This window comes from Neoarius graeffei, chromosome 19 (genome assembly GCF_027579695.1).
Source record: "Neoarius graeffei isolate fNeoGra1 chromosome 19, fNeoGra1.pri, whole genome shotgun sequence".
NCBI classification, from domain to species: Eukaryota; Metazoa; Chordata; class Actinopteri; order Siluriformes; family Ariidae; genus Neoarius; species Neoarius graeffei.
The window spans coordinates 20,188,293-20,212,180 of record NC_083587.1 but is presented as its reverse complement, the minus strand read 5'-3'; the positions used below and the strand labels follow the sequence as shown (position 1 = coordinate 20,212,180).

Sequence of the window (23,888 nt, the reverse complement as noted above, 5' to 3'; positions counted from 1 at the left end):
GGGAACACTGGTACAGTTTTCTTTATATGGCCATCCTGTGTGACTTGCCTCCTTGTTTATGTTCTCTTTTGACTCTTAGTCACCACCAAAAGCTGTAGTCTCCGGCTCGATAGATTGATAATGTACGCCATTCCTCGTACGCAGACTGTCTTTGGTGAAAGTGCCTTTAAAGCATTCGCACCCTCGTCCTGGTATAAATTACAGAGTCATCTTAAATTGGATTACCTCCCAAGTATGGAAGATTTTAAAGCTAGGATCAAGGACTGTTTGACTACTGAATGCACATGTCCTCTTACTGAACGCAGCTGGTGATTATAATGTAATTAGATAAATTTTAGATTAGATAAACCTTTTATTGATCTCTTTGGGCGGGTTCCCTCAGGGAAATTAAGATTAATGATGTGATTTTGCCAATTTGTTTTAAGTTTATTTTTTTATTGTGTACTTCATGCGGACCTACTGTGCTGCTCTCTTGGCCAGGATCCCCTTGCAAAAGAGATTCTGAATCTCAATGGGATTATTCCTGGTTAAATAAAGGTAAATAAATAAAAATAATTCTAGAAGTTTTGAGACTTTTTCAACTGCCCCAAGGTTCTCCTTCAGCTTGGGGAACAACCAAAAGTCACCAGGAGCAAGGTCTGGACTGTAGGAAGGGTGAGGGACAGTTTTGATGCCCATCTCTGTTAAGTAGTTGGGTACCAGGATGGAATTGTGGACTGGTGCATTGTCTGGTGCAGGTGCCACCGACCTGATTGGAAGAGCTCTGGCCTTTTGTGACAACCTCCACATAGTACTACTCTCTTTTTGGCCAGAGGGAACCTAGTGGATGTCAATGATGCCCTTGCTGTTGAAAAAGGGGATCATTGTGAGCTTTCCGGTGGACTTGCTGTCAATGTTGCCAGATTGGGTGCTTTTAAGTGCATTTTGGCGGGTTTTTAACGTATTTTGGGCTGGAAAACATCAGCAGTATCTGGCAACACTGCTTGCTCTGCCTGGTCTTCTTGGGTCTGGGGGAGCCAGGATGCTTTCATTAGGCACTCTGTCTCTTGGTCTCTGGATCATAACAGTAGATTCAGCTTTCGTCACAGGTCACCAGAGACTCAAGTACTCATGGATTGGAGGTAATGAGCTCAACCGTCTCCCTGCTGTCACCAACACATCTTTCCTTCTGTTCGTCACTGAGCACCCTGGGAACAAACTTTGCACAAATTTTGTGCATGTTCAGATCTTCATGAATAATTGTGTACAGTTGCCACACCAACTCCAAACTGTATACTTATTGCAGGGTTCCTACGCAGTATGGAAAAGTATGGAATTTGATTTTAGTATTTTCCAGGTCTGGAAAAGTATGGAAAATGGAAATTAGGGTATGGAGAAATATTTGTGTTTCCAGACCTTTGCCGCTACATAGTAAAATGAAGCTCAACATTCCGACATTCAGTTGAATTTTGCCAAAGAAATGTGTTGAAATGCGGAGGGAGGGAAACGGGTGTTCTGTTGTACTGGCATGCGCTCCGCCACACCCCCTGAATCTGCTTGCTTCTTGCAAGACTTTGGACAAGACGCAGGAAAAAACCCTGCTACAAAACGCCTCTTGAACATGCGTGAACACACATCATAGCTCCAGTCAGTGTAAAAATGCTGATGGCGTATTTGGCAGTGTTGCCAGAATTTGCTAGAAAAATAAGGCACATGGACCCTGAAAACAAGCGACCCAAGACAAAAAAAACTGCCAACAAAAATATGAAGGCTGTGTACGCAAACATGCATATAAACTGAACAATGCTGTTATTACATTATTATTATTATTATTATTATTATTATTATTACATTATTATTATTATTATTATTATAATTACATTTAGTTGTCGTTTTTATCCAAAGCCACTTAGTTATTACAGGGTACAATATGGTTACAACCTGGAGCAATGTGGGGTTAAATGCCTTGCTCAAGGGCACTGCAGCCATTACATACTGGTTAGGGTGGCCACGTCTGCCATCTCTTGGTATGTGGACAAAATGTGATCTACAGTGGAACTAACACAGGGCTTTCATAAAACACAATAGTAAATACAAAAAATGCCATAATGACTGTTTTCAAATTAGAAGCTTCAATAAACGTCTGTGTGCACAACATACAGGGTGTCCCGAAAAAATGTATACACACACACTTTGAATCATTGTGAAGTAGGTGTTTATTAAAATTCATTTCATTTTCAAGGTGTAATAGAATTTACAGACATCACTTTGTTTTATCACTGCCTCTAACTGATGTTTATAGTCTACGCTATGAGACCTGCAACAGTCACTGAAAGTGAATGTCCAAAAATACCAAGAGAACTGAATGTGATTTGCATTATCAGCAGCAGGGCTTTGAACCAGAATTTTTTTCCTATTGGTTCGTTCCGATCAGAAACGGAATTTTAACGTTTCCGGTTTTGGGTTCCACCATTAAACAGACGTTCCCGAACCGGTTAGAACAAAAAAATTTCGTTCCCAGAACGGTTAATTACGTTCCCTGTCAGCTGTTTAACAACTGGCTATAAAATTATGTCTCTGTCTCATCCGGCTTAAGCCAACTGTAGGCTAATTCTATTACAACCTTCATTAAATAAGACAAGAAATAATTCAAAACAATTATTTCAAATGTTGGCGATTTGGATTCTCAGTATGTCTTCCCATCTACACAAACAGAAAAAGTGCCAAAAATGAAAGAGAATTCGTTTAGTGTGTTACCAAAAACTAGTCAGGCCCTATGCATTGATAGGCTAACAGAGGTTAACGTCATTTAATGTTCGCGAGCCTCTCATTAACGTGGACAAATGTATTGATATCGTGTTTGAAATTGACGTTTTTGAATAACGATAGACTGCAATATTTACCTCTTATTTAAGATGTGGAGACGTGATAGTAGTCCACCCTCCCGCTCTCTCCATTCAGTCAGCGAACGTCACACAGGAAGTGAACCCCAGCGGGTCATAGAAACTTGCGCAGGAGAAGAATGACTTTATTTGTAGGCTACGGAAACTTTGAGGAACGAAATAAAAAACGGTATTAACCGGTTACCATTTATTTTTAATAAGCGTTTCTGTTCTGGAACATAAAAAATAATAAAGTTTCTGGTTTCGTTTCTGTTCCATGTGAAATAGAAAAAGTTCCCAGTTTTCGTTTTCGTTCCTTGAACTGGTTCAAAGCCCTGGTCAGCAGTGACTGGACCAGAATGGATGTCAGTTTGAGAACAGGCGGTGACTAAATAATAAAATGTCTGTAAATTCTATTACTCTTTGAAAATTACATGGCTTTTAATAAACACATGCAGTACTTTTACAGTGATTAAAAGTGTGTATACATTTTTTTCCGGGACATCCTGTATGTGCTTGACATCTTCACACAACTGTGTTTTAAAGGAATGCGCCACCCCCAGGTGAAATTGAGTCAGTCCCTGCAGTCCCTAGAGTTGGATGAGTGAGCCAAAGCGTTTTGTAGCCGACCCAGCCATTGTCCTGATCTGGAAACGTCCCGGTTAGCTTTAGTTTAGCGTAGTCGCTGTAATCCGGCGTGTCCAGATAGCATTGTCGTTGCAAAAGTGAATCTCATAACTCACGATTTTTTATAATTATTTCTCATGACCTGTACATTCACATCGAGTAAACATATCAGTGCAAATTAACACGAAGGGATTTACTAGACCAATTTATATCTGGAACTATTTTCGGCCACAGCACAGGCAAAGCACCGCTGCAGGCGCAAAGACACCGCGCAGCGCCTGAAAACCCTGGTTTCCCTGGTAACACTGGTGTATTGACGGAAGTTGTGGTGCTGCGTGGTGTCTTTGCGCCTGCAGCGGTGCTTTGCCTGTGCTGTGGCCGAAAATAGTTCCAGATATAAACTGGTCTAGTAAATCCCTTCGTGTTAATTTGCATTGATATGTGTACTCGATGTGAATGTACAGGTCATGAGAAATAATTATAAAAAATCGTGAGTTATTTGATTCACTTTTGCAACGACAATGCTATCTGGACACGCCGGATTACAGCGACTACGCTAAACTAAAGCTAACCGGGACGTTTCCAGATCAGGACAATGGCTGGGTCGGCTACAAAACGCTTTGGCTCACTCATCCAACTCTAGGGACTGCAGAGACTGACTTAATTTCACCTGGGGGTGGCGTATTCCTTTAATGTCTTGAAGTGTGCATCAGATACGTGTGCGTCAGAGTGGCATCCTGTATTTTGTGTAATGTGTGTGTGTATATATATTTATGACAAAAACAGGGCACTGATACAAATTTTAGGCCAAGCTAAATATGGTATGCATTTTGGTGGTATGTCATAATATGAGTACCTGTTTGATTTTCAAGTAATTCTTTTAAATATATGAGTAGTTGTTTGTTCGCTGAAGTCTCCAAACCTGAGAATTTGAGTATGGAAAAAGTCTGGAATTTTAAATTTGAAAATGTGTAGGAACCCTGTTATTGTCTCTATAGACACACGGCTGTCCTCATCCAGAAAATTGAGAATTTTCTCAACCAACTCTGGCATTCTGACGTCCTTCTCTCTCCCACTCCTCTCTGCCATCCTTGCACCTCTTGTGCCAGTGAAAAACAGATGCTCGGCCTATGCAAGTTAATCCATAAGCAGTCTGGAGCATTTCATAGGATTCTGTAGCGTTTTTGCCCAGTTTAACACACAACTTTATTGCATAGTGAGCTTCCAAATTGTCTTCACGTCCCGAGTGCATTCTGCAAACTAGTTAGCTGTGACGAGCAGTATTTAGTGTGTTCAAAGTGCTGTTACAGCCATATCCTTCAACCTGGAATAAGAAAAGTTGACATGTCAGCTTATTAGATGTATAGTAGTGATATACTAAACTTACAATAATCTAGGACAATAACTGCCTCCCTCATAAAATTCTCAAAACTTCTGGGATGCCCCTCATAAGTTTTAAAGGAATAGAAAATGTAAAGTAAATACATGCATAGGTTGGTAGCTTGTAATATTGAGAGCCTGTAAGAAAAGTTTCAGGCATGTTTGACCATTTATGAGAAAGTTATGCACGTTTTGTATCACTACTCTAATGCCACCAGTAGGCTGCCATGTTGCCTGTTGGAAGTGTGATGCGTGACGTAATTTGGGCACAAGGCTGAGTGTATACTTCAGTACTGAAGGGGCAAAGCGAAAAAAAAAAACATGACATTGCATAAGGTGACAATGTCTATACAGCTGAAATAGTGTATTAATGAGCTGCAGCCCTGACTTATAGACAAACCTGAACACACACTTATCTGTAAAATGAAAGAGAGGCTGAAACTACACTACCGTTCAAAAGTTTGGGGTCACTTTGAAATTTTATTTTTGAAAGAAAAGCACTGTTCTTTTCAATGAGGATCGCTTTAAACTAATCAGAAATGCACTCTATACATTGCTAATGTGGTAAATGACTATTCCAGCTGCAAATGTCTGGTTTTTGGTGCAATATCTCCATAGGTGTATAGAGGCCCATTTCCAGCAACTCTCACTCCAGTGTTCTAATGGTACAATGTGTTTGCTCATTGCCTCAGAAGGCTAATGGATGATTAGAAAACCCTTGTACAATCATGTTAGCACAGCTGAAAACAGTTGAGCTCTTTAGAGAAGCTATAAAACTGACCTTCCTTTGAGCAGATTGAGTTTGTGGGGTCGATTTAAATGCTCAAAATGGCCAGAAAAATGTCTTGACTATATTTTCTGTTCATTTTACAACTTATGGTGGTAAATAAAAGTGACTTTTCATGGAAAACACAAAATTGTCTGGGTGACCCCAAACTTTTGAACGGTAGTGTATGCGTTATACTACTCGTTAGCATGCTCTCGACTCATTCATGAAAAACTTCAAGATGTCCCCAGGCTAGCCTACCGTAATTAACGTGGTACAGTCCAACCCCTGCAGCAATGCAGAAAGAGGGTAAACGAACACTGCTTTACTATACAGGATTCATGTGAACATTACAGCAGGATGCACTTGTACGGAAAAAGGTGGAAATATTTCCAGAAACACCCGAGCTGCTGGTATGGTATGGATTTATTTGGTAAAATTCATACATGTAAAAGATACACTATAAATAGCCCTGGGGAGGATAAAGTATAAAATACACTTATTTCCAATGTGGTCCTCTTGATGACTGCAGGAAACAATAAAATATCTCATCTCATCTCCTCTCGTTATCTCTAGCCGCTTTATCCTGTTCTACAGGGTCGCAGGCAAGCTGGAGCCTATCCCAGCTGACTACGGGCGAAAGGCGGGGTACACCCTGGACAAGTCGCCAGATCATCACAGGGCTGACACATAGACACAGACAACCATTCACACTCACATTCACACCTACGCTCAATTTAGAGTCACCAGTTAACCTAACCTGCATGTCTTTGGACTGTGGGGGAAACCGGAGCACCCGGAGGAAACCCACACGGACAGAACATGCAAACTCCACACAGAAAGGCCCTCGCCGGCCACGGGGCTCGAACCTGGACCTTCTTGCTGTGAGACGATAGCGCTAACCACTACACCACCGTGCCGCCCTACAATAAAATATAAGTGACAATAATAAATTGACAATTGTATAAACAATGATGGAAAAAGTCATAAAAAAATATGCTAACTGTAATTATCAGAGTACAGCTACTGTAGATTTATAGAAATGGCACCAAAAATTAGTTTTATACATGTCATAAAACTGGGTTTGGAATTTACTCTATTAAAAACTGTTTCACCGGTTCCTTAAAATGCTCACGTGTTTGACTAGACTGCAGTGATTGAGGTCGGCTATTCCACAAATTCCTGTGTATCTAAAATATCTCCGAATGGTTTCCATAAAGTATGATGTCGCGTACAATACACGGCCATATTCCACAAAATGGACCACAGCGCCAGTAACGTTTTCTTCACTGATTTCCTCGAGTATTTCGGACAGTGACATGACTAATGATTATCATGATGAGCGTTACCATGTCAATTGGTTACACACAGGTGATCAATATTTATAGAGTTGTTTTAGTTAGTCATTACTGAGGCTTTTTTGACAACACTACATCAAAGCAAGACACCCAACAAACACCAAACTGCTTAGCTGCATCAGCAATTATTACGTTTATGCTCAAAGGAACTCAAAATACCAATCATGCTTAATAAAAAGTTAGGGAAGGCATAAAAAGTGCTTTTCTTACCCTTTGAACTTCTCTTTTGCAGACAGATTGTGTTGTCTTGTCTTGTCTGCTTTTTGGCCGAAGATTGTGGGAACCACATCTGAATTCAGCACTGGCTTGTACAGTATTCCTAATGCCGGTGCATCCGAGTTGTTTGAGTGAAACAATTTTCTTCAAAATGTCCCGAGCACATGAGCTGCGAATGTGCTGTTTTTGCACTTGAAGGATCATTCCAGTCAGCCCATGAGAGGTCTGTCCCTGTGCGGCAAATGGCATTTATCCATTACCTTCTTACCTTTTCGTACTTTGGGAATTGACGCAGGCTAGTTTTTTTTTTTTTTTTTTCACTTCTGCCATTGTTGCATCCTCAGGTAATGTTCACATGAATCCTGTATAGTTTGTTTACCCTCTTTCTGCGTTGCCGGGGGGGTTGGACTGTCTACCACAGTAATTACGGTAGGCTAGTCTTAAAGTTTTTTTCATGAATGAGTCGAGAGCGTGCCAAGTGTGCTAACGAGTGCTTATGCTGCCAGGAATGTGTAAAAACTCCCGCACTTGCCTCTTTGACAGATTTAGTTAAGTCAGATTGTATGCAGATCTGTTTGTAGGTTGTCTAGCAAGGTTACAGTCTGCAGAATGAGGCCGTCACGGCAGCACTACTTGTGCCGGGGCAGCTTCAAGTCTTACTCCAAACGATGTCAGAGCACTGCCGGAAATGATCGGGGGGATTTTTCTGATTGGTTAAAATATTTTCAATGGTGGCATCCATGAAATAATCCATTCTGCATAGAAACTGACTTTCGAAGATGGAGATCATCGTGTGAGCTCCTTATTTTCAATTATTCACATGAATCATTAGTTTATATCATATATGTCTTCATAACTGTATTTTAAAAATGGGTTTTCTTTTATTTGGGGTTTTCTATAATCAACATGGTCACAATTTATACATACAGCGCACCTAATATTTGGTTAAATGTCCCTGAACAAGTTTGACCTTCACCAGATGCTTTCGGTAGCCCTCAAGCTTCTGCCAGAATTCTGGTTGGATATTTGTCCACTCTTCTTGACCTATTTGGGGGAGTTCAGTTAAATTTTGTGTTTTCTGGCACGGGCATGATGTTTTAAGCACAGTCCACATTTTCTGTGGAGTTGAGGTCAGGACTTATTTTAACCCTCTGGGGTCTGAGGGTATTTTCTGGCACGTTAATGATTTTGTTATGCTCTGATTTTGGTTGTCACTTTCAACAAATCTAAGCAGTATTTTCGAAGTTATATGACTTATATTCAGCACAAGTTCAGTTGCAATAATATCTATGTAGTATGTATGTTATGATTGTACTTAAAAAAAAACATAAATGAAGATGTTTTAAAAAGCAGTTTTAGAACTGTGTTTGGAATGTGTGTAAAAACATGACCTTACCCATTGTGACGAACCGCTTTGGTCACTTGAGGTGATTCTATTCAGTCTTAGGTGGGGTTTACATTAGACCGTATCAGCGGATCATCAGATTAACGTTTTTAAAACGATTAGTGTGCACACAGCAACACCAATACATGATTCGCGTGCACACAGCAACACCAATACACGGATACGCTCGGCTCCGCAGGCATCCTGCGCTCCAAATCACTCCGCCCTGAACAGCGAGTGCCCTCTGGAGGGTGCGCACTCCGGCCCTGCGCAGCTCACAGAGCGCACGAGTGAAGCGCACAAGCAGTGATTCGGGACTGAGCCGCTGTGTGTGAGATCCCAGCGCATATCACTTACCACTTGCAAGTGGAAGGATGGCAAGCCTAAAGACAATCATAACTACACAGTGGGCAGTATTTGCATCAGTATTTGCAGTATTTTCATACTTTTATACTCTTTAATGAAAGGTGATACAAGGCGGAAGTCCGCGCCGTTTTTCAGCAGTCGCATCACATGACCAACGCCAGCGAATCAGGAAGGTGGATGTCACAGTGACGTTGTCCAGTGACGACGCCAGCTAGAGCTCAGCACAGCGTATCTGCGTATTCTCAATGTTTACACAGCACCAGACCAGGCACGATCTAGATTGAATACGTGGACCCTGGCGGATTCCCGTTTCCCGGCGTTTCCAGGCGTTTTAATGTAAACGGACAGTGCATCCGCGAAGAAAACAAGACAGATACGGTCTAATGTAAACTTGGCCTTAGGAACGTATCGAACACAAAAACTTAAATCTGCTCCACTGATTTGGACAATTAACTGGCCATCAAAAAAAATGTATGTCCTATTGTTTTGTGATAAAGGGTTTGCAGTGGGAGGGGTATTCAATGAGAAGGGTTTAAAAAAACAAACAAACAAAAAAAAAACCCTCCATTCAATGAGAAGAGTGAAAACCCCTCCTGCTGCCATCTCTTAATCCCATCAGGTCAAGTGATCTAAATGGTTTGTCACCATGGGTAAGGGTTTTTGTTTGTTTGTTGTTTATTTGTTCCCACACACACACATTCCAATACGGTTCTAAAACTGCTTTTTACGACATTTGCTGTGTGTTTTTTTTTTTTTTTTTTTGGGGGGGGGCTTTTTTCACCTTTATTATTGGATAGGACAGTGTAGAGACAGGAAACGAGCGGGAGAGAGAGACGGGGAGGGATCGGGAAATGACCTCGGGCCGGAACCGAACCCGGGTCCCCGGATCCATGGCACGGCGCCCCATCCACCCGAGCCACGACGCCTCCTAATTAATTTTTTTTTTTTTAAAGTACAATCATGATATTGTAATTGAACTTGTGCTGAAGACAAAGTCATATGACTGAAAAATACTGCTTATATTCGTTGAAATTGACATCAGAGCATGTCAAAATCATTAGAGTGACAGAAAGACAAAGAAGAAAAGGGAGCAAACAAGTGCTGGTGCACATTTTGTTTCCTTAAGAAGCATGCAAAGATTACACAGGAAAACTTGGCAGAGTAAAATTTACTCAAATTGAAAATTTTACTCTATGCCAGATAAGTTGGTCCCTCTCTAAAAAGATTAAAAGTTGCTCTTTTAATAGTTTTTCCAGAGTCAGTTCTCCTCAGTTCAGTGTTCATATTTTACTCTTTGTGGTGGTATTTGACTCTCATCAATGTGTCTTGAAATGAACTCTTGTCCTATTTTACTCAGTTCAGAGCCACAACCAACCCTTGGTTACACAATTACTCTAATTTTACTCCAACTCAATTTTATTCTCTAAACTCAAAATGGAGCAAAATTAACTATTTTTGAGTAAAATACTTTGAGCATTTTTTTCCAGTCACTTTTTTCTTTTTTCCTGTGTATGCATTACACCGCACACATCGCAACCAATATGCTCATAAGAAATGGAAGAAATATTTACACTTACTTGAGTTACTCTTCGGCTGGATCGAGTCGAACTAAAAAAGGCCTTGCTCATCATTGTTGTTACAGTTCTCAAGATTAAATTGAATCACTGTCCTGAATCATCCAAAGCACCTCCTGAGCATAACATCACCGTTTCATCTCGCAACAAGTTTTACCTCCAAACAAGTAGCCTAAACTGTGGCTGACAGATTTTATCCTGTTTGTGGTGGGCATTCCCACTGCGAAAGAGAAACCACTCGGAAGGGTGAAAGTGATTATCATGCCGTTACTATGTGAATAGTCTTTTATGAATGCGGAGTGTGCACTCCGCGTGCCAATTCAAGTGTGACTGAGTAATGTGACAAGTTTTTTTTTTTTTTTTCATCAAATTTAAATAATAAAATTATTTGGCAGTGGGCACATAAAGTATAAAGTTTCTGTTAATGTTTATCATGCTTGTATGATAAAACCTTGCAAAGATATTGATGTAAATACATGACCTACTCATTCTAAACCTGCCAAGCTTCGCTGGCAAAGCTCTTGACCCCAGAGGGTTAAGTGTAATGTTATTTGCTTTATCCTCCACAGCCAGCTCTGATGTGTGTTTGGGCTTATTGTCCTGTTGGAACACCCAATTATGTCCAAGTTTCTGATGGTTTGAGGTTATGCTGAAGAATTCTAAAGTTCATTTATTCCATCCCTTTTTATACAATGCACCAGTTTTACGAGCAGCAAAATGGCCCTAGAGCATAATGCTACCACCACCATGCTCAAGTTAGGTGGTACACTGTTCCTCTTTACCATCTGGTCATTGTGGCCAAACAACTCAATTATGTACAGCTGTAAACTTCAGTTGAGTTTGAAGGTGTTGATTTTGGAGCAGGGGTTTCTTTCCTGGACAGCAGCCTATTAGTCCATGTTGATGTAAAACTTGTTTGACTATAGATGGTGACACTGGTGTTCCAGCAGCTCCCAGTTGATGGTAGGCATGTGATTTGGTGGTTCCTGGGTTGTTCCTGACCGTCTGAACCAAGTTCCTCTCAGCTGAGGGTGAAAGTTTGGGTCGTCTTCAAGATCTTGGAATCTACAGTTGTTTAGAAATGACAGACTTTCCCCGAGTGTGTAAATCTATGATCCTCTTTCTCAGATATGCACCAAGTTCCTTGGACTTTCTCATTGTACTGTGTGTTGGTCAATCCAATGAGTGCTGCCAATCAAACCCTTATGTTGTGCACAGAGAAGCTACCAGCTGTAGTCAATCATGATCTCGAACAGGAAGTCAAGAAGCCTTAGCAAGTTAAGACATTTTGCAACATTTCAGCACCACCATACACCATAATATTCATGTTCATGAATACCTTTATCAGTGTATGTAAACTTCTGACCGCAACTATCATTTAAATTAGCATCTAACAGTCATAAGTTTGATAATTTAATTAAAAACCTTAAGATCTTAGTATAGAGTTTTTTAAATGGTTCAGTTTAGAAAAATCAGCTCTAAAGTTCATCTTCTTGTACACCAGGGTATCCAGTTCCATTTGAATTGTAACTTTTAAAATGACCAAAAACTTTGCTGGACCTTGTTGAATTTGACATAATTCCAAGTAAGTATAAATTAATTTACATTGCAAAATTCAGTAAAATTTAAAGTGGCCAAGCCCTGAAAAAAATCAACTATATATCCTTTTCAGTTCAGCTTTTTATCTTTTTCTTAGCTGTTCTGGATTTTAAAGTATTGACTGGACTAATTACATTACAATACAGCAGATGCTCTTATCCAGAGTGATGTACAACATACCCAGAGCAGCAGGTAGGGGTTGGTTGCCTTGCTCAAGAGCACTTCAGCCATTCCTGCTGGTCCAGGGAATCAAACCAGCAACCTTTTGGTCCCAAAGCTGCTTCTCTAACCTTTAGGCCATGACTTCCCCATTGAAAAAGACTGAACGTTTTCCTTTATTTGGTCTCTGTGTGAGGCAAATTATATTACCTATTAAGATTATTTGAGTAGATTTAAAGTTGTATTTTTCCCTCTTGTTCTCATTTCCTAGGTTACGGGTTAACTGTGTAGGAGTGTTTGATGTCTTAACATTTGACAATAGTCAGACCAACCATTTGGCCCTCATGCCCCAGTACCAGGTAAAACCATCATGTACCAGTGAAACCTTCAAGACCTTTATTACAAGCATGCGTCATGAAATCCATTAAACAGAACCACACCTGTTTTCTATCATCCTTCTCTCTCTCTCGTATGACAGCAAGCAGATCTGATCTCTCTGGGGAAGGTGGTGTTGGCACTGGCCTGCAACTCTCTGGCTGGCATTCAGAGAGAGAACCTCCAGAAAGCCATGGAGCTCGTGTCCATCAACTACTCATCCGACCTCAAGAACCTCATCCTGTGCGAAAGCCCTTTACCACGTAGCTCCACACACCCACACATACTTCCACACACACCCTGTTAATCATGGACTAACATGCAGTTTCAAACATGAACGAAAAGGCTGTGGATGAAGTGTGTGCGAATGCATGTGTGCAAACACTGAGTGAAATGTGTTTGTTTCTCTTGACTTGGGACCTCCCAGGTACCTGCTTACGGAGCAGAGTCGCCTGCGCAGCGTCAATGACGTCATGCCCATGATCGGAGCCAGGTTTTACACTCAGCTGGACGCTTCACAGATGAGGAATGATGTCATTGAGGAGGATCTGGCCAAGGTATGGAGAAAAGGAAGCCATTCGAAGAGTTAAAAACTAAACTACTTCTCTTTCCTAGTTTGTGATCACCAGCTGACCTTTTTACAATACAAGCATCCGTTTGCTACAGTTTTTTTTATCCACAGTGCTCTTGTTCTCTCTTCTGATTGACCAGAAGGTGTTGATAAATTTTCTATAATGGCAGCAAATTTCAGGTTTATATCAATGTCTCTGGAGTAACAGCTCAGATACAGGGACATGTACAGTACACCAGATGCACCACATAATCAAATGTGGGAATAGATATGCATAATAATTGATATCGTTGGTAAAATTTGTAACATTTTATGGAAGGAGTCTGCAGAGTCACTCAGTGTGCTGTGGATGTCGGCGGTATAGCTGTACATTTTACGTTTTCAGGAAGTCAGCTTTCAGGTGTCTCTGGAACATAAGGGGTGTGTGTGTGTGTGTGTACATGCTGAAAGTGCAGTGTAGAAGGGAAGGGGAGGGGAGGTGTGATTTGCTGTACAGTTTTGAGACTGTGGATTGTTACTGGCTTACAACAAAATGTGTGAAACTGTTGTGTGATTCGGCTCTGCTTTTAGCACCCAAATGTGCACGTGGTGTTCTTGTGTGGGGTGTTAAATTACAGTGGTACTTGAAAGTTTGTGAACCCTTTAGAATTTTCTATATTTCTGCATAAATATGACCTAAAACATCATCAGATTTTCACACAAGTCCTAAAAGTAGATAAAGAGAACCCAGTTAAACAAATGAGACAAAAATATTATACTTGGTCATTTATTTATTGAGGAAAATGATCCAATATTACTTATCTGTGAGTGGCAAAAGTATGTGAACCTTTACTTTCAGTATCTGGTGTGACCCCCTTGTGCAGCAATAACTGCAACTAAACGTTTCCGGTAACTGTCGATCAGTCCTGCACACCGGCTTGGAGGAATTTTAGCCCATTCCTCCATTCAGAACAGCTTCAACTCTGGGATGTTGGTGGGTTTCCTCACATGAACTGCTCGCTTCAGGTCCTTCCACAACATTTCCATTGGATTAAGGTCAGGACTTTGACTTGGCCATTCCAAAACATTAACTTTATTCTTCTTTAACCATTCTTTGGTAGAACGACTTGTGTGCTTAGGGTCATTGTCTTGCTGCATGACCCACCTTCTCTTGAGATTCAGTTCATGGACAGATGTCCTGACATTTTCCTTTAGAATTCGCTGGTATAATTCAGAATTCATTGTTCCATCAATGATGGCAAGCCGTCCTGGCCCAGATGCAGCAAAACAGGCCCAAACCATGATACTACCACCACCATGTTTCACAGATGGGATAAGGTTCTTATGCTGGAATGCAGTGTTTTCCTTTCTCCAAACATAACACTTCTCATTTAAACCAAAAAGTTCTATTTTGGTCTCATCCATCCACAAAACATTTTTCCTATTGAGGTTTTTCACCCACGTGACCAAGTCATGTGAGGCTGCCATTTTGGACGTCACTGCTCGAATCAGTTTGAATGCGAGGAAGGCGACAAACAAAAAATATAAAAGAAAAAGGAGCGAGATGCAGAAAACACCTTCACTATCCAGCGACGTAGGGCATTTACAGGGCGGGCAGAGGGAGAGGTATTTGCAAAAATTGAGGTTAGCAGGCTTAGAGAACGACGTTTACCTGCTTCCACCAGGATTGTTCACTGACGTACAGAAGTACACGAAGCCCTCGTCTTTACCTGACTTCGGCCCACGTGATCTGTATACCTATGTCGTTAAAAACCCATCGCCATACACAGGTATTGATCTGAAAGCGTATAAGAGTTTGGATACCTACAAATATTTTGTCAGGCTGGGTAACATGCCTACATCAGTGGGTCGTCTCTGGAGCCGGTGGTCGCCATCTTATTACAGCTAAGGTTTGTTCACATTTTCATTTACTTTCGGTCCTCAGGATAAACAAAATGTTATTAAATGTCATTGAAATAACTTCTTAGTCTGTTGAGACATGGCCCGTTATAAATTTGCTGTTACCAGGCAATGACCAAGAACTGTATTATTAGGGTCGGTGTCTGTGTTGTAGCAGTGTACTAGCAACTAGCTGTTAGCACTAGCTAATGTCAACAACATCATAGCTAGTATGTTACTGTAGCAATGTTTACGTTCAGTCATTTGGATGACTGTTAACCTTTCAGTCTCAAGTTTTTCCTTTGCTGTATTTACTAGTTTACTATAATTATGATCCGGCAGCTATTTACACCGGATCCAGTGTAAATAGCTGCCGGAGCGCGCTCCGGCTTGCTCCCCCTCAAATTAAGCAGTGTGCTCCGGCTTGCTCCCGGAGCACGCTGCTTAATTTGAGGGGGAGCAAGCCGGCGTGCGCTCCGGAACCTCGGCCGGAGCACTCCGGGAGCAAGCCGGCGCGCACTGCTTAATTTGAGGGGGAGCAAACTGGAGCGCGCTCCGGCAGCTATTTACACTGGATCCGGTGTAAATAGCTGCCGGATCATGATTACATTAAACTAGTAAATACAGTAAAGCAAAAACTTGAGACTGAAAGGTTTTAACAGTCATCCAAATGACTGAACATAAACATTGTTACAGTAACATACCAGCTATGATGTTGTTGACATTAGCTAGCTTGACCTTCAAAATGGCGGACACCGGGGCGTCACGTGACCCTGTGACGTCAGGTGAAAAACCTCAATAGCCTTCTGGCTTGTCCACGTGATCTTTAGCAAACTGCAGATGAGCAGCAATGTTCTTTTTGGAGAGCAGTGGCTTTCTCCTTGCAACCCTGCCATGCAACCCTGCCATGCACACCATTGTTGTTCAGTGTTCTCCTGATGGTGGACTCATGAACATTGGCTAATGTTAATGTGAGAGAGGCCTTCAGTTGCTTAGAAGCTACCCTGGGGTCCTTTGTGACCTTGCCGACTATTACACGCCTTGCTGTTGGAGTGATCTTCATTGGTTGCCCACTCCTGGGGAGGGTAACAATGGTCTTGAATTTCCTCCATTTGTACACAATCTGTCTGACTGTGGATTAGTGGAGTCCAAACTCTTTAGAGATGGTTTTGTAACCTTTTCCAGCCTGATGAGCATCAACAACGCTTTTTCTGAGGTCCTCAGAAATCTCCTTTGTTCGTGCCATGGTACACTTCCACAAACGTGTTGTGAAGATCAGACTTTGATAGATCCCTGTTCTTTAAATAAAACAGGGTGCCCACTCACACCTGATTGTCATCCCATTGATTGAAAACACCTGACTCTAATTTCACCTTCAAATTAACTGCTAATCCTAGAGGTTCACATACTTTTGCCACTCACAGATATGTAATGTTGGATCATTTTCCTCAATAAATAAATGACCAAGTATATTTTTGTCTCATTTGTTTAACTGGGTTCTCTTTATCTACTTTTAGGACTTGTGTGAAAATCTGATGATGCTTTAGGTCATATTTGTGCAGAAATATAGAAAATTCTAAAGGGTTCACAAACTTTCAAGCACCACTGTAAATTTTATTAAAAACAAGAAGTAACCAAGAAACCTGGACAGACTGCTATAAAATCTGAAATATGACCAGCTGAGAGTGCAAGATTCTCTTTAGCTGGTAATTAATTAAATAAATGAATTGGTTTATTTTATCTATTTATTTATTCCCAGATTGGTGAAAGTAAACTGAAGCTGGTTGTATCCACTGAAAACCCATGAATGAATGAAATAAATAATTAATTCAGACGACTTTGTGTTGTCCCCGAGACCAGAGTGAACAGATGTTTTATGAATGATGGAAGACGGAAATATCAAATATTACAAAAAAAAAAATTCTGACCTAAAAATGCTTTATTGCATATTATACATACAGGCCACTTTTTTCCATGGAATAAAAACATGTATTCTATTCCCTTTTAGTGGGTTTATTGATGTCTTGCAATATTATCATATCACTTATCCTCCATGTATTATGCCACTCTCCCCAATGGAGAATGAGTGTGCAATATTCTTATAATATTGCATGTTGTCAAGACAACACTACATTGCACATCGGAGCTGTTGCAAAGATCCAGTGACACAACTTTTCTGCTGTACATGCGCACAATCATTTCTTTGTCGTGGCACGGTGGTGTAAGTGGTTAGCACAGTCTTCTCCCAGCAAGAAGATTCTGGGTTCGCGGCCGGCGGTGGAGTTTGCATGTTCTCCTTGTGTCTGCGTGAGTTTCCTCCGGGTGCTCTAGTTTCCCCTACAGTCCAAAGATGTGCGGTTAGGTTAATATGGGATGGCCTTGGGCTGAGGTGCTGCCCACTGCTCTGAGTATGTGTGCACGCTCATTGCTTGTATGTGTGTTCACTGCTTCAGATGGGTTAAATGCATGTAATGAAAAGTTGTTGTTCTTCTTCTTGTCGGCTAGGAAAGAGTGAAAATCTAGTGCCAAGTTTAAGCACTAAATAAATAAACTGAAACTAAAGACACCCTGAACACCCGAAAGGCTACCAAAACTTCATTTATATATTTTTCACGCATGTTTGCAAGAGAAAAACATACCAAGAGACGTGTCAGAGATGTAAAACTTCCACGCTAGTGAGTGACCCTGACCGTTTGTACACAAGCATGGCTGTGAGGTTTGCTTCATTTAAAAGCAGAAGGTTTAGAGAGAATTTTGAAAGAGAAAGACGTGCTGAACACCCAAAAGGCTACCAAAACTTCCCTGGATACTCTTCATGCATTTAATATTCCACATTAAATATATGGAAAAGAGACACCTCAGAGACGTAAAACTTCCGCGCTAGCAAGTGACTGTAACAGTTTGTACACAAAGGTGGCTGCAAGGTTTGCTACATTAAAAGCGGAAGATTTAGAGAGAATTTTGAGACAGCCGCACTGAACACCCGAAAGGCTACCAAAACGTCACTGGATATTCTTCACGCGTATTTACAAGAGAAAAACATACCAACGGACATCGAAAAACTGGAAAAGAGAGTAATAGCGGAAATATTGTCAAAGTTGTACTTGGAGGTGAGGAAAAGTGACGGAGACTTTTACAAGAGGACTTGACTTGTGGAGTTCACTCAGCAAAGCCCTTTTTGTTTTGAACTGCACTGTAACAATTAACTATGACCAAAAGTAACTTTGAAGTTGAGCTGTCTACCTGTATATCGCTTGTATACAAGTTTGGTTGTTCAGGCTTTTTGGACTTGTACCTTTTTTTTTTTTATTGTTAGAACTTTGTACAGTACATTGGATTGAAAAAACACTGAATTACATTTGATCAGAATCAGCATTCAATATTGGTAAGGTGCCGCCCCCCGTTCTTAACTTTTTATATAAAATCTGTAATTGTTCCATCGAATGCGTATGTATAATTATATCGGCTGGCTTTATTTCGTGGTATGTCAGATATATTCCATTCAGCTACTTGTCTTCGACTCATTCAATATCGTGCTAGCTGAATGGAATATGTCTGACATACCATGAAATAAAGCCAGCCAATATTATTTAAACGTATCAAATGAGTACATTCATGCTCCAAAATGACAGCTGATATTTTCACCATTTTCATTCCACAGTTTGTCAGTTTGCGGTTCTCCCGAATGGTATTGTGCTTTAGCTCTTTTGAAATGCAACCAAAACGGCGTTTACAGCTTTCTGTTCCATTTTTCTTGCTGACTAAAAGTTGAGGGTTGAAACCAGGATCTGATGTTCTCCATCCTGTGACTGACCTGAGGAAGTTACCGTTGTCTCAGTTGAGAGAAATCTTTTGCTTGTCGCTGGAGCCATGAGCTAATCAGAGTTGTATGCTTCGGTCATTAGTGAGAACAAACCAAAGGGGTGTGTGTGTGTGTGTGTGTGTAAGCTTCTAACTCGGAGGTGACAAACACACTACGCTTACCTGTGTTTTACGTTTATTAAAAAAAAAAAGACTGCTGTTCCATTAGAGGGCAAAATGGAGCAAGGTCATAAACTCTGCTACTAAAAATATACTAGTGATGTGTAATTCTTCATTAACAAGCCAAATAGTTGATGTATAACTTGGATACTGGTGCGCACAATTTGGAAAATTAGTTTTCTTGATGACGGTGTTTTGTTGGATTCATGTTAGTACCTTGCGAGTGATGAAGGAAAATTGTACAGAAAGGTGTGGGTGTCATCTTAGGCTACGTTTACATTAGACCGTATCTGTCTCGTTTTCTTTGCGGATGCACTGTCTGTTTACATTAAACCGCCGGGAAACGGGAATCCGCCAGCGTCCACGTATTCAATCCAGATCGTGTCGGCTCCGGTGCTGTGTAAACATTGAGAATACGCGGATACGCTGTGCTGAGCTCTAGCTGGCGTCTCATTGGACAACGTCACTGTGACATCCACCTTCCTGATTCGCTGGCGTTGGTCATGTGACGCGACTGCTGAAAAACGGCGCGGACTTCCGCCTTGTATCACCTTTCATTAAAGAGTATAAAAGTATGAAAATACTGCAAATACTGATGCAAATACTGCCCATTGTGTAGTTATGATTGTCTTTAGGCTTGCCATCCTTCCACTTGCAAGTGGTAAGTGATGTGCGCTGGGATCACACACACAGCGGCTCAGTCCCGAATCACTGCTTGTTCACTTCACTCGCGCGCTCTGTGAGCTGCGCAGGGCCGGAGTGCACACCCTCCAGAGGGCACTCGCTGTTCAGGGCGGAGTGATTTGGAGCGCAGGATGCCTGCGGAGCCGAGCGTATCCGTGTATTGGTATTGCTGTGCACGCAAATCGTGTATTGGTGTTGCTGTGTGCACACTAATCGTTTTAAAAACGTTAATCTGATGATCCGCTGATACGGTCTAATGTAAACATGGGCTCAGTCACTGGCTGGATTTGTTTTTATGTCTGGTCCACTGAACACGGTACAAAGTGTCATGTGACGTGTTACTGTTACCTAAAGCACTCCTCCTGTAACCGCCATTTCTTTCCCCTCCACAGGAAGTGCAGAACGGCCGCTTGTTCCGCCTTCTGGCCAAACTGGGAACCATCAATGAGAGACCAGAGTAAGTCCTGCATCCCTTTTTAGGAAGCATGACCAAAAGGCAAGGATTCAAATCTTCCCTCTGTACCACACTTTGATCCCCTCCCTTATAACGTTGTGCACGCGCACAACTGAATGGATTTCCATTTACCGCATTCAGCAGATGCAACTTGCAGAAGTATATCAGTTCATTAAACACATCTTTATGTTGGTATGAACAGGTCAGGGTCTAAGAATATAATCATGCTAAAACTGTGGTAGAGAGCAACAAGAAAACGCAAGTCAAGGGTTTTAGTGCTGCTTTTAGTGTTTATGAATGCATTTTTTCAACACCTAAAGCATTGTAGGAAAGTGTGTACAGTATTACGTGGATGCCCTTCTAAAGTTACTGACTGAAAATGAGCAAAAATGAATCTATAACCTACTGTAAAAGAGATTTTTAGGTGGATACAGGGTTTGTGTGTTGTCTGTGGCTCAATCATTCCATGTTCTCATTAGTACTATATCTCAAGAACGAGTGATTGACTGTAGGATTTACATATAACTGTATCACTGTTGCCAGTAGACAAACTGATTTGTTTTGTCTTTATTGTTGATTATAAGAAATTTTGGTACAGTATTAGGGCCATTATAGGTTTAAAAATGGAGATGAGGGAGGGGAAATATTCCAAGAATCTCTTAAGAATTTTGAGATTAATGTCAAATTTATAAGGGGAAAAAAAACTGAACAGGGGGGAGATAGTGGTTTTGTCAAGGAATCACTTCACTTTGTAAGGATGGATCGACATTGTGCCATGGCTGAGCCAAGGGTTATAGGAAATGCAGTCTTTCTTCCTCCATCACGCAATATAAAAGAATAAAGCAACAAGAGAATTTCAGCTACATTTCTCAGAATACAGTGCATGCAGGAAGCATGTGAGGTTTATTTTTCTTGTAAATTTATGACTTTTTTTTTTTTTAATAATCTGAGTAGATCTGAGTTTTGCCTGTATGTATGACTTTTTTTTTTTTTTAATCTAGGAAATTCTTGACAAAAAAAAAAAAACACTCAATAGCCCTAATCTGCCATTATAAGTATTAGCTATTTAACTCAAATGAATAAAGTGAATCCATCCACTTCTTCAGTAGTGTTGTTACATAAAGAGGATGCAGTCAGTTTTATGATTTGTTTTGGAAACCAGTTGTCTCTGGAATTGATGGAAATGAACTAGATCCTAACAGAATTTCTGTTTTTGAGTGTGTCGTGGAAAAATGTCTCGTTTGAAATTCTGCAGATTCCAGAAGGATCCGACGTGGTCGGAGACAGGGGATCGCTACCTGCTGAAACTCTTCAGAGATCACCTGTTCCACCAGGTGACTGAAGCAGGCACGCCCTGGGTCGACCTGAGCCACATTGTGTCTTGTCTTAATAAAGTAAGCATCCCCCCCTCCCCTTCTTAATTTCCTGTGAAATTGTATTACGCATGATTCCTCATGTGCTCGTCAGCTGGATGCCGGAGTGCCCGAGAAGATCAGCCTGGTGTCTCGGGATGAGAAGAGCGTGCTGGTGGTGACCTATTCGGACCTAAAGCGCTGCTTTGACAACACCTTCCAGGAACTGCTGGCTGCTGCCAACGGCTCGCTGTAGCGCCCCTCGCAGGCATGGGGTGGGACTGCCTGAATCGGAGCACATTGCACTACAGTGAACGAAGATGGGCGCAGCTCAAATGATCTTAACGGCCAGAACAGAGCCAGCTGGTTGCTCACCTCCAGTCAGATACACTGTCCTAAAAGGAAGTTGTACTTTTTTTTTTCCCCCTTCCCTAAAGTGTATTTTTCTTTTTTTTTTTTTTTTCTCCTTAGTTTTCCTAAACTCACAGCTGCTGAATTCTGAACACATTGATGGCTGTGATTTGAAATTTTTTAGACTTGGGGAACAGCAACGTTATTGTCGATAAACAGTGGACAATTTCCTGCTTTTATTTTTCTTGGGTTTTTATTTTTTTCCATTGGAGGATGCACTAAGAATTTTTAAGTTTTTCCTTTTAAAAAAGTAATGTGGGTTTTGTCCACAGGGTGACACAAGAAAAGGATCTCTTTAGGCACTGCGAGTCGGGGCAGACCACTTGCCACATGTGCAGAACCCAGACCACTTTTTTCCTCCACTGTTATTTAGATAGGACAAACCATTGTGCTCCTAAGAGTGGGGAGGGGTGGCCAAATCGCCAAGAAGACTGACCACTGTTTGAACGTAAGGCACGTGGTGTGATATGATGATCCCTTTGTCCCCCCCCCCCCCCCCCCCCCCTTTTCACCAGCCGACATGACTTTAAAAGTCACGTCATTGCAAAGAGAAGGTTGCTGCATTACTGCCTGGGTTCTCGCTCTGTCTGTATAACTTTGGTGGCACTGACAAAGGGGTGCTTTCTCCTGTTCTGTTGCTGTGTAAGACTTTATTAGACTTATGCAACCTCCATTTATTTTCATTTTCATGGATACTTTTTGCAATGTGATTATGAATCAATTGTGTGAATGAATTTTTTTCTTTTTTTATTTTGTTTCATTTGTTGTGTCTTTCAATCAGGCTTTTTTTAGGTCTGGAAAGGAACCAAAGAACTGGACCACATTTTTAGGAAGGGAACCAGTTCTGCCTCTGTGGAATGTCCTCCCTCTGTCCCCTTTTTGTCAAGCAACCATTTAGATTACGCTCACATTTTCACACCTAGTTCCTTATAAGCCATCATGGTCTCCAGGCTGGTTGTCGTATGTGATGGTGGGTGGGGGTTTTTTTTGGGGGGGGGGTTCATTCCCACACCCAGCTCTTGTGCAGAGATGCATGATGGGACGTTTGAACTCTCACTCTGACCAGTCCCTCTAAAACTTCTGGGAAGGATGATGGAAAGGGTAAGGCCAGTTTGAGGGTTGTTTTGTATTTATTATTATTATTATTATTATTTTTTTTTTTTATGCAATTCTGACCTGAAGATCCCTTGATGGTGACATACTGGAAAAATTGAGCATCCGTCAACAAAACGGCAGGTAACAGACAGGGGTGCTGGGGGTGGGATTGGAGTGAAGGTTATTTGGGAGTGGGGTTTGTTTTAAGAGGTGGTTGTTTTTGCACTTGATCGGTTTTGGCATTCTCTCAGGACGACTCGACCCGAATTAATTAAGCCAATGATTGAATGTGTTTTGACCTGTCATTGGTGACCATTTCCAATCATGAGTCGAGCTACAATGGAAAAGGTGCGATGTGAGCAGGTCTGGCTGAGCCACACTGAACATGGACGGCTTGGGGTAGAGCATGTTGTGATGAACTGATGTGAGGATGCTGTGTTTCGAATTGTACTTTTGTTATTCATGATGGCCAAAACAGCAGTGAATTTGGTGCCAAGCCTCTTTTTGTTTTTTGTTTTGTTTTGTGTTTGTTTTCTTCTTGCCATCTTTCTTTTCCTCTCCCCAAAAATTTACACTTGAGTCCTTCCAGTGTATCCAGCCAACACACAGCTAATTCTCATATCATATGAATATCATGACCCAGTACCCCAAGAATCACACTCCAGTAAAAATGTGCTAACCCTTACACACACACACACACACCTTAGTACTTTTAATGCCCTACTTGTTTCATTGTCTCACGTTTTGCAATATTTGTGTGTACAACAGTATTTTAATAAAGAATACAAAACTACAAA

The 23,888-nt window shown here is 41.2% G+C and overlaps 1 protein-coding gene across 4 annotated transcripts in view; it reads left to right on the top strand.

The window, feature by feature from the left end:
* pan3 (poly(A) specific ribonuclease subunit PAN3) overlaps window positions 1-23,888 on the top strand; it is a 61,697-nt gene extending 37,809 nt beyond the window's left edge. For 3 of the 4 annotated variants that reach the window (XM_060899817.1, XM_060899816.1, XM_060899818.1), the window contains 6 exons: window positions 12,562-12,649; window positions 12,769-12,908; window positions 13,093-13,222; window positions 20,172-20,236; window positions 21,489-21,627; window positions 21,701-23,888. In XM_060899817.1, coding sequence (XP_060755800.1) covers window positions 12,562-12,649; window positions 12,769-12,908; window positions 13,093-13,222; window positions 20,172-20,236; window positions 21,489-21,627; window positions 21,701-21,841 — 703 coding nt within the window. In that variant the 3' untranslated portion in view covers window positions 21,842-23,888. Of the gene's footprint in view, window positions 1-12,561; window positions 12,650-12,768; window positions 12,929-13,092; window positions 13,223-20,171; window positions 20,237-21,488; window positions 21,628-21,700 lie in introns of those variants that run through there. The other variant, XR_009650682.1, reaches the window with a different exon arrangement.